The sequence below is a fragment of the Coffea arabica genome, chromosome 2e (assembly GCF_036785885.1).
Source record: "Coffea arabica cultivar ET-39 chromosome 2e, Coffea Arabica ET-39 HiFi, whole genome shotgun sequence".
Taxonomy (NCBI): domain Eukaryota; kingdom Viridiplantae; phylum Streptophyta; class Magnoliopsida; order Gentianales; family Rubiaceae; genus Coffea; species Coffea arabica.
Genome location: NC_092313.1, coordinates 42176796 through 42190957, shown reverse-complemented (window position 1 = coordinate 42190957; position 14162 = coordinate 42176796). Strand labels below are relative to the sequence as shown.

General features: G+C 40.3%; 1 protein-coding gene across 1 annotated transcript; it reads right to left on the bottom strand.

The window, feature by feature from the left end:
• Positions 1 to 1665: 1665 nt before the first annotated feature.
• On the bottom strand, positions 1666 to 5596 carry LOC140036299 (uncharacterized). Its single transcript, XM_072077657.1, has 4 exons — positions 4202 to 5596; positions 3352 to 3691; positions 1800 to 2680; positions 1666 to 1680 (listed from the first exon to the last, which is right to left on the bottom strand). The coding sequence occupies exons 1-4, from the start codon at positions 5594 to 5596 to the stop codon at positions 1666 to 1668; spliced, it is 2631 nt and encodes an 876-aa protein (XP_071933758.1).
• Between the last annotated feature and the right edge of the window lie 8566 nt (positions 5597 to 14162).

Sequence of the window (14162 nt, the reverse complement as noted above, 5' to 3'; positions counted from 1 at the left end):
AATTATCCGGTACGGAGCGAGGATCAAATTTGGTGTTTAAGAGTGACTTTTAGGTGAGAAATAATATGTGATTAGAAGCAATGATAAAAAGTTAGTGAATAGGAAGTAAAAACCCTAGTACGTGTGATTTAAGGAAAAACGGTGCGAACCGACGTGTATCGTGTACTACCGATTGAACCCACCACTTGATCACCACTTTTTTTTACCATACAAGCTCATTATTATTTGAGCAAAATATCCCCTCAATCTCAGCTGCTTTGGCCGAAAATGTTGACAAAAAATTGCAAGGAAAAGAACAAAAAAATGAGTGGAATTGGTGAGGACACTTGTTGGCCAACTGATGTGCGACGGATCTAGACGAACACCAAGTTGAGTGGGTTTGCAGAACTTCGACCCTTCTAGAATCACGAGCCACGAACTAAGGATAATCCTTAACTCAAGACTAGCAAATTTAGTGAACCAAAAGTAAAGATAGAAGAACGCCACAATCAAGGAGACTACTTGATTGATAAGTTCAATGAACAGCTTGAGATTGATTCTCAAGTATTCAAAGGAAATTCTCTTGAGGCAAGAGAGAGTGAATAAACTCACGAATATTTTATAAAATCTGAATTGTCTTTAATGAATGAAAACCTAGGCTATATATAGCCTTACAGGACTCAAACCCTAGAATGTCCAATGGACGACCTTGCCCTTCATTTAGGGTGAAAATATCTAACTACTAATGGACTAAAATTAAGACTCTGAATTCGGCCAAAGTGAAGTAAAATTGACCGAAATTATTAATGCTAACAACAACTAATAATGGTAACTAAAAAACCCTAATTAGCAAGCTAGTATTCCATGAACTAGTCTTCATTTGGTTCTTCCATTTGAAGGAAAGTGTAGAGAGTAGTTTCTCCATTATGTAATCCTTCAATGGTCCTCAAGTCATCACCAACTCGTTCTTGAATCGTGCAAACAAGAGCTTGAAGTGAATCTTGAATTCTCCTAGCACGCGCTCTTGTAATTGGACCACAGGGTATTTGCATGACCTGAGCACTAGAAGTTTGAGCAGCCTTGAGCCCCTCCTCATTACTCCCCTCCTCTTGAAGGCGATTTGTCCTCAAATCAAACTCATCGTCTGCATGAAAAGGACTCAAGTCAGATACATTAAAAGTAGCATGTACCCCATACTCACCTGGAAGTTCAAGTTTGTAGGCATTGTCATTTATACGCTCCAGGACTTGGAATGGACCATCTCCCCGTGGAAGTAGCTTACTACGCCTTTTGACTAGGAACCTCTCTTTGCGCATGTGTATCCATACCCAATCGCCAGGCTCAAAGATCATCTTGCGGCGCCCCTTGTTGGCACTTTGGATGTATTGAAGTGCACGCTTCTCGATGTTGGCTCGCACCTTAGTGTGTAACTCACGTACATATGCAGCTTTGTTCTTACCATCCAAGTTAACTCTCTCATGAATAGGTCAAGGAGTTAAATCCAAAGGTGTGAGAGGGTTAAAGCCATACACAATTTCAAACGGCGAATAATGTGTAGCAGAATGAACAGTGCGATTGTATGCAAATTCCACATGTGGTAAGCAATCTTCCCAAGATTTAATGTTCTTCTTAATAATTGCGCGCAATAGGGTAGATAAAGTCCTATTAACAACCTCGGTTTGACCATCAGTTTGTGGGTGGCTAGAAGTAGAAAATAGCAATTTAGTACCTAGTTTACACCACAAAGTTTTCCAAAAATAGCTAAGGAATTTGGCGTCCCTATCAGAAACAATAGTGCGTGGCATGCCATGTAATCTAACTATCTTACGAAAGAATAAATCTGCAACATGCTTAGCATCATCTGTTTTAAGACAAGGAATAAAATGGGCCATTTTGGAGAAACGGTCAACTACCACATAGATTGAATCATGTCCTTTTCTAGTCCTAGGTAGTCCAAGAACAAAATCCATTGACAGATCAACCCATGGTTCATGTGGAATTGGCAAAGGCGTATAGAGACCATAAGGGTGTACCTTTGATTTTGCTTGGTGACAAGTCACGCACCTCTCAATGTGGCGTTCCATGTCACTCCTCATACGTGGCCAGAAGAAATGTTCTTGGAGAATCATTAAGGTCTTGGCAATGCCGAAGTGCCCCATTAGCCCTCCTCCATGAGATTCTCTTACTAAGAGTGTGCGCATGGAGCTCTTGGGAATGCAAAGCTTGTCCTTGTAGTATAAGAACCCCTGAGAGATGAAATAATGCTCACGAGAGTGTCGTGGCAAGGAGGAAAAAATCTCACCAAAATCTGAGTCAGTTGCATAAAGTTCTTTAAGGAATTCAAAACCAAGCAACTTAGCATCTAATGTAGTGATAAGTGTGTGCCTTCGCGAGAGTGCATCAGCCACTACATTCGTCTTACCTGTCTTGTATTTGATTACAAAGGTAAAACTGTCAATGAAGGTAATCCATCGTGCATGTCGCTTACTCAACTTGTCTTGGGACTTGATATGCTTGAGCGACTCATGATCTGTGTGCAAGACAAACTCACGAGGGCGAAGGTAATGTTGCCATGTTTGTAGAGCTCGCACTAAGGCCATCAGTTCCTTATCATATGTTGAGTAGTTTAGAGCAGCTCCATTCAACTTCTCGCTAAAGTAGGCAACTGGGCGGCCCTCTTGAAGTAAGACAGCACCAATACCTAAACCAGAAGCATCACACTCTACTTCAAAAGCTTTGTCAAAATTAGGTAAACTAAGAACAGGTGCATGTGTGAGCTTGTGCTTAAGTAATTGGAAAGACTTAGCTTGTTCCTCTCCCCAATGAAATTGCACATCTTTCTTGACAATTGACGTAAGTGGGGCAGCAATTGTGCTAAAATCCTTGACAAAACGCCTGTAGAAGCTTGCCAAGCCATGGAAACTTCTCACCTCACTTACAGTGGTAGGGGTTGGCCATTCACTAATAGCCTTCACCTTGTCTTGATCAACATGAATTCCCTGCTCACTTACAACATAGCCTAGGAAAACCAATTGATTTGTGCCAAAGGTACACTTCTTAAGGTTAGCGTAGAGGCTCGCCTTGCGAAGTGCATCTAGGACCATTTGTAAATGCACAACATGCTCATCTAGACTCTTACTATAGATCAAAATGTCATCAAAGTAAACGACCACAAATTTACCAATGAAAGAACGTAAAACATGATTCATGAGTCTCATAAAAGTACTTGGTGCATTGGTTAGCCCAAAAGGCATGCCAACCACTCAAAAAGTCCATGTTTTGTCTTAAATGCAGTTTTCCATTCATCTCCTTCTTTCATGCGAATTTGATGGTAACCACTTTTCAAATCAATCTTAGTAAAAATGATTGCACCATGTAATTCATCAAGCATGTCATCCAAACGAGGTATGGGATGGCGGTACTTTACCGTGATGGCATTAATTGCCCTACAATCAGTGCACATTCTCCATCCTCCATCTTTCTTTGGAACAAGTAGAACTGGTACAGCACAAGGGCTTAGACTCTCTTTAATCCAACCCTTACTAAGCAACTCCTCCACTTGTCGTTGTTGCTCCTTGGTTTCCTCAGGATTGGTCCTATATGGTGCCTTGTTTGGAAGGGAAGATCCAGGAATGAAATCAATTTGATGTTCAATTCCCCTTAATGGAGGCAATCCATTAGGTATATCCTCAGGAAAGACGTCTTGATACTCCTGTAAGAGGTTAGTAATAACACTAGGCAAAGAAGCATCAAGAGCATTAGTGAGTAAGGATTCCTTGCCAAATAAAATAAATAACACCTGATTAGAATGCAAGGCCTGTCTCACATCTTTCACCTTGGCAAGCATGCTGGGTTTTCTCTCCTGTGTGGGCTCTAAGGCCGAATGAGAGTGATCCAACTTGCTTGAAGAAGGGTCGGCCGTCACCAATTTCTTAGCTTTGGCGTTGTCCTTCTTGGTGGTAGTATGCAAGTCATACTCTTTTTGTAGACTAACTTGATCCTCATGCACTTGTTGAGGTGTAAGAGGTGCAAGTGTAATCTTTTTACAATTATGTATGAAAGAGTATTTGTTCAAGAAACCATCAAAAGTGACTCTTTTGTCAAATTGCCAAGGACGCCCTAAGAGTATATGTGCAGCTTACATTGGTACTACATCACACATAACATCATCTTCATACCTACTAATGCGAAAAGTAACCAAAACTTGTTTATGAACACGTACCTCTCCACTGTTGTTTAACCACTGAAGCTTGTAGGGACGGGGGTGCTCACTAGTTGGCAAGTTTAGTTTCTCCACCATCAATGCACTAGCAACATTAGTGCAACTTCCGGGGTCAATCACCAAGCTGCATACCTTGTTGGTCACATGACACCTAGTGTAAAAGATGTTGTCACGTTGAAGCTCATCTTTACTAGCTTGAGTAGCTAGTGCCCTTCTTGCTACCAATCCAACTTTGTCTTGAGTTGGAACTTCCTCTATCTCATCTTCCTCTTCAACCAAGGAAGGCATGTCTTTGTAATCCTCCTCTTCATCATCAGTGACAATGTCTCCATTTGGTAGGACAAGCATGGTCCTTGGGTTTGGACATTGACTTGCAATATGCCCAACTCCTTGACACCTCCAACATTTGGTGTCACGATTCCTAGGTTTTGAAGTTTCAATTGTTGGCTTGGAAACAACCTTGGAGTCGGTTTTGGTAAAAGGTGGCCGTGAGCTTGACCCTTGATCTTGCTTCGGCTTTGGAGTGGTCCAAGTATTCGAACCTCTCTCTTCCCTTCTAGGCTGGAATGGTCGAGTAAATGTGTGTGGATGAGGGTTATAATTTCTGGTTGTACCCCTCCTCTTGAGCCTTTGCACAATCTTGATAGCCTTCTCCACCATATCTTCTATCTCCACATAGTATTGAAGCTCCAGTTGATCGGCTATTTCAACCCTCAGACCATTGAGAAATCTTGCCATTGTAGCCTCTCTATCTTCTTGAATATCAGCTCTTAACATGGAGATTTCCATGTCCTTGTAGTAGTCCTCAACTGAGCGTTGACCTTGTGTCATGGTTTGAAGTTTTTGGTACAAGTCTCTATGGTAGTGACTTGGTACAAATCGCTTCTTCATCAGTCTCTTGAGCTCAGTCCAAGTGGTTATAGGTGGGTCTCCACACCTTCTCCTGCTTGTAACCACTTGTTCCCACCAAACTATGGCATAGTCGGTGAATTCTACTACGGCAAGTCTCAACTTTTGTGCATCGGTGTAGTCATTACAACCGAATACTAGCTCCACTCGACTCTCCCATTCAAGGTATGTATCCGGATCAGATTTGCCTTGGAAAGGAGGAATCTGCATCTTAATCCCCTTGATGGCATCACCGTTTGCTCTTGTGTTTCGCTTTGGTCTTCTTTGCTCGTATGCCTCATGTTCCGAATCAGTATTGGAGTCACTAGATTCCCCCAGGGTGGATTTTCCCCTAGATTTCCTAGAAGAAGCCCTAGACGAACTTAGTTGATCAATTTGCTCATGGATTGTTTCCAACCTTTGGTCAAATCTCCTCTGCATTTCCTTCCACATATTATCCATTTTAAGTGATAACTGAGCAATGGTAAGTTCAGTTTCCTGAGACATGGTGAAACCTGCAAAACTTGACAAATTGTTAGGAGAAAATGCCTCACTTGCTCCCTTAAGTGTTTCACTCCTCTCGTGTTTTCACTCAAGTGCTTATGTCACTCTAATGATCTCACCAATTCACTGCTCAAACCACTTGTTTGTTTCCTTTGAAGAAATCAGAAATTTTCTCAAGGAAGTTCAATCAAACTTTAATCAAAATAGCTCCCAATTGTATCAAAAGAACAAGGAAACAAAAAGTAGAAATGGAAAGCTCAAGTAATGAATAAGGAATGGAAGAGGGAAGAATTGATGTACAAAGAAAAAAAGAAAGTCCAAGTACGATGATGGAGTTCCCAAGTGCTTTACTTAATTGCCCAATTGATTTTTGGAAACAAGTTAGGTGTTGGACTTATTTGGAAATTTCCTTAAAGTCGGCTAACCAAACAGAATTATTACCAAAATTTTTCCAGATTCCCTCTCCAAAAGCCTTCCTAAAGTTGGCTATAACAAATCAGAATTGTTCCCAAAAAAATTCCAGATTTCCTTCTCTTTTGAAACCTCCCAAAGTTGGCTGCAAAACAGAATTTGGTAGCTAAAAAATTTCCAGATTTCTGCTCCTTTTAAACCTTCCAAAGTCGGCTGCAAAACAGAATTTTGGTAGCTTCCTAACCGCTGAAAATTTCCAGATTTGTTACCTTATCAAATCAGAATTGCTTCCACGAAAAAATTCCAGATTTCTTGTCTTCTTGAAGCCTTCAAAAAGTCGACTATCCCTCACTAAAATTTCCTCTCTCCAGCCGCCCTTAGCATGCCAACAATTTGGCCTTTCTCCTTCAAGACGCAACGCACAATTCTGTTCTCTCTTCCTTAGACAAGGCCACGGCAATTTTGTTTCTTGTTTCAAGGAAATGGCTTCTCAAGACAACGAGAGTATTGTCACTCAAGAGTCCCCCAAGCGGCTTGCTCAAGAAATTCCCAAGAGATTTACTCCTAAACCAAGGAAGCCCCGTATGGATGCAAGAACGTACAAGAAACTTTTTATACGAAGGCAAGTGCAAGTTTTTAAGGCCCAAGATAATCAAGAACCTCAAGCAAGGGTTGTTCAAGTGATCAAGACGCAAGGTGTTCGAGACTTTCAAGAAGAGGTTGGACAGAATTTTTGAGTTTCTTTTCTTTTCTTTTTTTTTTTTCCTGGTGTAGTTTCTGGTTTGGTTTGGAACAAGGAGTAACAAGACAGCTTGGTCAATAAAATTTCGGCTTCTTTCTTTGTTGCTTGCTACCCGAATGCCTTTTCTTTTTTCTTCCTTTTTTTTTTTTGACTCTAAAACACACAATTACTCGGCTGTTTTTGGGTAAAATTCCAGAATGTTAATGTCAAACCAATGTTCTCCTTCAATCCTCCAACAACTATCAAGACATGTATCAAAGTTTCAAGACTTCAAGATTAGTTTCAAGGAACTCAAGAAACCCTAGATTATTGTAGTCCCTCTTCAAGATTCCAACCCCAAAGAAGTTTAACCACAAAAATCAGTTTAGGAAATTAATGAAAACAACTTGGTGGAATAAACTAAAGTTTGGACAGATTAGGTAAGAAACTTGTGCCCAAGGAAAACCCTAGCCGTCGCAGAATTTTTTTTTTTTTTTTTTATCCAAGCAGAATATGCAAGGCACACAACTCGGTTACACTTAAAGGTAGGCTTCAAGACAGAATCACACAACAAGTAATGCACGAAGTGGACGCGAAGCAAAAGAAAACAAAGAGCGACGCAACAAGAACAAGCAAGGCGGACAGAATTTTTTTTTTTTTTTGTAATAATAATCGGACTTAACACAAAGAGAGACACGACCAGTTTTGCAAAATAAAATTGACTAGAAAGCTTACGAACAAACTCAACGGGATATACTTCATGTCGTCGACTAGCTCTGGATACCAACTGATGTGCGACGGATCTAGACGAACACCAAGTTGAGTGGGTTTGCGGAACTTTGACCCTTCTAGAATCACGAGCCACGAACTAAGGATAATCCTTAACCCAAGACTAGCAAATTTAGTGAACCAAAAGTAAAGATAGAAGAACGCCACAATCAAGGAGACTACTTGATTGATAAGTTCAATGAACAGCTTGAGATTGATTCTCAAGTATTCAAAGGAAATTCTCTTGAGGCAAGAGACAGTGAATAAACTCACGAATATTTTATAAAATCTGAATTGTCTTTAATGAATGAAAACCTAGGCTATATATAGCCTTACAGGACTCAAACCCTAGAATGTCCAATGGACGACCTTGCCCTTCATTTAGGGTGAAAATATCTAACTACTAATGGACTAAAATTAAGACTCTGAATTCGGCCAAAGTGAAGTAAAATTGACCGAAATTATTAATGCTAACAACAACTAATAATGGTAACTAAAAAACCCTAATTAGCAAGCTAGTATTCCATGAACTAGTCTTCATTTGGTTCTTCCATTTGAAGGAAAGTGTAGAGAGTAGTTTCTCCATTATGTAATCCTTCAATGGTCCTCAAGTCATCACCAACTCGTTCTTGAATCGTGCAAACAAGAGCTTGAAGTGAATCTTGAATTCTCCTAGCACGCGCTCTTGTAATTGGACCACTGGGTATTTGCATGACCTGAGCACTAGAAGTTTGAGCAGCCTTGAGCCCCTCCTCACCAACTAAGTGCCTTGACCAAGACCAATTGTCTTGCCTTCTTATCACCTTGGAGCTGCCTTTCTTCTTCATTTTTCTGCTACTTTGGCCGAGAGAGAGGGAGAGAAAAACCAAGGGAGAGCTGCACCATTTCATCTTGAGTTTGAGTGTATTAAGTGAGGAAACAAGAAACTAAACCGATTAAAACCTTCCTTGAGTGTTTAGCTGGTGGTGTGTTGGTGAAATTTTGGAAGGAAAAGCTAGGGTTGCTCTTGGTAGTCACTTTAGCAAGGTAATAATGCTGATTTCCCCATTTCTTACACTTAATCTTGTTTAACTTGGCATAGCACCTTAAATTTGTGGTGGATGATAGCTATTATCATGATTTGGGTGGATATAGTGTATGTTTTCTTGAGCTACATGAGTTAGCGTTTGAGGTATTTGTTGCCTATACTTGTTGTATGGATGTATATGTTATATCTAAGTTTATATAAGTGATTGTGGTAGTGATTGAAGCAAGAAAGGAAAAAAGTTTCCTTTGAAACCGTAAAATTCCAGATTTCTGGAAAATTTGACTTCAGTTCTGTCCAGTTCCAGTTCGTGATGTTAGAGGCCGAATTAGGCTTAGAATAAAACATGAAAGTTGTATAGAAAGATGTTTTTTAGTTACCTACAAAATGTCAGCCCAATCGGAGCAACGTACCCTGTGAAAAGACCAAAATACCCTCACTGCCCTAGGATGTATCCAGTGATCCGTTTTAGACAGTTCATCTAGTTGACTGTGTATATTCACTATGATATGTGCTGATTTAGCCATTTTCTAAAACATGAAAGTTTTAGTACTCTGTCTTAGCTTTTCAACGCCTCAAAGAACGCCTTAAACGGACTTTGGTAACCTGAGATATGACCATTTAAATGTAGTATGGTTAACTAGCCAGTTAGTTGGAAGTTGGTTCGGTGAATTGGGAATTTGATGGGGTTACACTAGAAATTTGATTACGTGATCTGCATGAAAGTTGTAGACCTTCGTCTTAGCTTCGAAACGGTATAAGTTTCACCCCAATCCGATAAGCGTAGCTTTGGTTGTGTCTGTTACGCAAAACTCTATCAAATCTGTCTCTTGTTAAACTTTATTTCCGCACTTGTTGTTAGCTTGATTTTGTCCTTGTATTGTCTTGAGCCTATTGAATGGCTATTGAAATTAGATTGTTGTGTGTGTACTTTTGGGTTTGAATGAGGAAAATAATGAAGCCATAAATGGCTGGAAATAGGAAAATACAAAGGACATGCTGCCCAAATTTACCCTTAGAAAAAGCGGTAATAATCACTATAAATTCGTTTTCCTTGCACTTTCGACTCAAAAGTTATTTCCAAGTATACATCTTACAAAATTTTTCAGTTTGAAAAGCGAGCAACCGTTTCACAACTATTCTCCAAGTGAATTTCAATTTCTTGATTCTTATTGAATGAAACGTCTAAGTTTCGAACCTTAGTTGATTTTCAAAGTTCTTAAATCAAGTTTTATCGCAGATTTGGACTCCAAACCAGGAGTACCACCCCGACGCGAACACTAGAGGCACTACTTTTGGTGAGTGCTTCCAAATATCTGATTGAACTTGATATTTGTGATTTCTCTTTGACAAATGTGATTACATGATATATAAGTGATTTGACAGGGCAGGGGTGTAGTTTATCGCACTTGCCCTAATGAGACTTGCACTTGTTCATCGATTTCAATTGACTTGCTTTACATGTGTATGAATTATTTCTTGCCTGGAATTCCAGAAACCCTGTGGCTAGTTAATCGAGTCGAGCCGGCAAGGGTCTGGTCGATTAGATAACGAACCCTGGGTAACTAGTAATGTCGAGTGGAGTGTTATCTCCTCGGCTAATCGGTATACTCGAGTATTACCACCCGTGTTTCATGTGGCGTGCGGGCCCGGAAAAGGGGGTTGATCGGTGGACGGAGACTGGCGTGAAGTGGGGTTTTCTTTTTGGACTAGTTATTACTTGAAAGTTGACGGAGTGTCAACTACCAATCGATCAAGTTGGGATGGAGCCGAGACATGAGCCACTGTATCCTTATATGTGAATATGATCCATATATTCTTGATTACCTGAAGTATTATCTCTTTGATTGGACTTGTTTGCTCGCTATTTCACTATTACACTGTTATTACTTTGTTTGATGGCCAATTCGATATTTGGAACTTCATTGAGCTTTGGCTCACTCCGTTAGTTTTGTTTTCCTTACAGGGGTACGAGCGAGGCGTGAGACGTGTAAAGACTAGCGTAGTCTAGTTATTTTGACTTTTGACTTGTACTCGCGCTATTACTCGAATAGAATATTTTGTATCTGGATTGTATACACTTTGAACCAGTTTGGGCATATTGAGGTTTTCTATCTTGATTGTGCATCAATGTAAATTATAAGCTTGAATTACGATGTTATTTATGGTCCTCGGATGTATGCACGTGATACGAGTGAGTGAGTCCTGGCGAGAGCTGGGCAGGCAGTCCGCCGAACCCTTTGGTACGTCTTAGGGGAAGGTGGGGTCGTCACAAAGTCTCTAACTTACAACCCTGCGCTCTCAACTCTCTGCGCTTTCTCCAAAACTTCAGTAAATGTAGAAATTTGGGCTGCAGCCAAGCCCTCCCAAATCTCCACATTAAGCCCTTGCACGAAGCACATTATCCTTTTCCGCTCATTAGTCACCAATTCGGGAGCGTACTTAGAAAATTTAGTGAACTTCCCTTCATATTCGGCTACACTAAGAGTTCCTTGTCTTAATTTGATGAACTCATCCTCCCGCTTCTCTTGGATCAGAGGCGGAAGAAATTTCTCATTAAACTCCCTCGTAAAGTTTTTCCAATTCCAAGGGGTTTGGGCTCTTTCCCACTTTCCCCTTATCATGTCCCACTAGGCACGTGCTACTCCCTCGAATTGGAAAGTAACAAAGTTCACTCGCCTATCTTCGGTACAGTCTAAGGCGGCGAATATGTTGGTCGTTCTTTCCAACCAATTCTCCGCTACTTCGGGATCAGGTTCCCCAGTAAATTTAGGTGGGTTAAATTTCAGAAACCTCTCCAAAGCTCTATCTTCCCCTCTATCCTGGACCCTAGGTTGGTTAAGTGGTCCTGGATTCTGTTTCTCAACTAACCGTTCAAGGATATCGGTCATCCTGTTAATGGCAGTAGCCACTTGGTTACCCTCTACATTCTCTTGTCCCTGGGTCAGTCTAGTTGCCAATCCCTGATCATCCCCTTGAGGTTGGGTTTGCCTAGTCCCTCGCCCACGACTTCGACCACTCCTTCGTCTGTCCGTAATCCTAGGTATGCCTAGTGCAAGAAATAAAAGTAATTACGCAAGAAATTATTTAAAATAAGGGTCAATCATGAAAACACTGGAAACAACAATAATTAACATTTATTTACACTTTAAAGTTCATACAATTAACAAGTCATGGGGGATTACAAAAATATAGCACACACAAAAGTACTTTTAGTCATGTACGACTAAAGTAAAGCCAAGTACCTCAAAAGTAGGTCACACAGTTAAGTAAAATACAATTGGCCTTAGCACTAGCATCACCCCAGCTATTTCTAGTCACAAAAGTCAAAAGTCTATCACTCTAAGTCTAATCCACAGTAGGGCTATCAGGTGGAATCTCCTCCTCAGGGTCCTCCTTCGGATCCTCCTCCTGAGCCGAACTCTGAACAACGTCCATCACCTCGTCAATCAGCATGGTAGTGTCTGCTAGAATCCCAACGACCCGATCCTGGACCTCCTTGCCTATTCTAGTAAGTCAAGCCCTAGCTCTCTGAAGCTCATCACGGGCGGCCTCAGCCCTAGCCACTTCGCCTACTAATGTCCCCTCTAGCTCTGCAATCCGATCACTCTGAGTGTTCACCATAAGGCTTAGCTCCTCCACCTCCTGAAGTAGAGCTATATTGAATATTCACCAACTGGCGATGCTCATAGTCAAGAGCAAACACGAGGTTATTCGGGTAAGCATATGTCGCCCTACAGAGACATCGAGGATACCTAGAAAAAGGTGAGTAACGCACATGAGCTCCTCCACCCTGAGCTCGCTAGTAAATAGACCTAAGGAGTTCCACATGGCCATTTGCCTGACCATTACCATTAGCAGCAGGTTCCTCATTTCCATTCTCCATCCCTACAAAACAACCACAATTTTTGGGTTAGAAACTTAGAGTCACTAACTTGCTCAAATATCACTTAAGGTATAACTAAGTTATCTCATTCCTATTCTTAGAAGTAAAGTCTCTAATATATCTCCCAAATAGATCTCTAACCTAGCACTCTGATACCAACTGTGACGCCCCCACTTCTCCCTAAGGCGAACCAAAGGGTATCGGCGGGACGCCTGCCCAGCTCTCGCCAGAACTCAGTACAATTCTAGTTCAAACTTAAAGTACAATATGTGAGATCCCGGTCAGTACTTAAGTTTGATATTAGGTTGTATTCATTATTTGTTCGGTAACATTAGGTTTTGGGACTAATTCGAAAACCCTAAGTTGGGGTTAGGATTGAAACCCTAGTTTTTGTATTAATCATAAGTTCGAGTGGTGGTTAAAGTTAGTTATGCTAGTATGTGTTTTAGTGTGGGTAAGTATAGGATTTGATCCATTTTATAAAGGTTAAATAAGTTTAAGAAGGTTAGAAACCCTAAATGAGTAAAACCTCTAGTGTTAAGATTGATTAGAAGTTTTAAGTTGGGTTTAAACCCTAATTTTGCCCTTGACAAAAAGGTTATTGTTTAATTGCTTTTATGTGAGATAAAGTATGTTTAAGTATAGGTGATTAATGTAGGAGGGTGATTAGTAAAGTAATTAAGTGTGGTCAAGTGTTTTGGATTAGATTAAGTTAGTAACCTATGGAGTTAATTGAAAGATTATAAATGTTTAAGGGCTAGAGTTGATTTAATGTAAAGTTGGAGTGCAAGGGGTTAAAAGGGCAATTGAGGAACTTTTATGTAATTGGTTAGGATGGAAAATATCCTCCATGGCTTTGACTTATATGTATCATCTTCTTATGCAAGATAACCATTAGAAACAAAACAAAAGAAACTAAAGAGAAAGAGAGAGTGAGAGGCCGAGAGAGAGAAAGGGAAAGTTCTTCCAAGTTCAATTTCTTCTAGCTTCCATCTTGGTCTTGGAGTTGAAGACAATATCTTTGCTACTTGATTGTTGTGGGTTAATCATCAACAAGGTTGGATTGAAGGTAAATCATTTGATTTGAAAGATAACTCTTTTGGGGAATTAATTTTGAGGCCATGAAAGTGAAGTTTTGTTGTGATTATGAACTTGTATGATTCATGTGGTGTTTATGGTGTTGATTGATGGTTTATTTTAGTGGTTTATTGCTGCCCAAATTTCGGTTAAGCTTATGAAAGAATTAGGGTTTCTTGCTTCATAGTTATTCAAGTTGATTTGGATGATTGTTTGGCTTGTATATGAAGCCTATGATGTGTTAATTTCACTTGTGTTGTTAATTGTTAGTAAAATCAGATTTTGACCATGAAACCCTAGACTCCATTAGGTTAGTTTAGCTTGGCCAGAGTTTAGTTGGTTAGGGTTTGGTAAGTAGATTGTTGGAATAAGTTCTATGGTGCCAATGAGTGAGGATAGGGATTTTGGTTAGTGTTTGGTAATTTTATGGTCTTAGAGGGAAAGTTTTGGCCCATTAGTAGGCCATGTAGAAGTTAGTATATGTGTGCTTATTTGGTAGGGATTGGGTTAGAAAACTTGCATAAGAATTGTAGCAACGGACCATGCGTTTGTGATGTTCGAAACCGGCAAAACTGGAACAGGGCAGTCCCCAAATCCGAACTTAAGTCCTGTTTTTCTTTATGTTGCATGCTGATTCAGAAGTTTCTCAAAACATGAAAGTTGTAGCCCCTTAAGTCCTGAG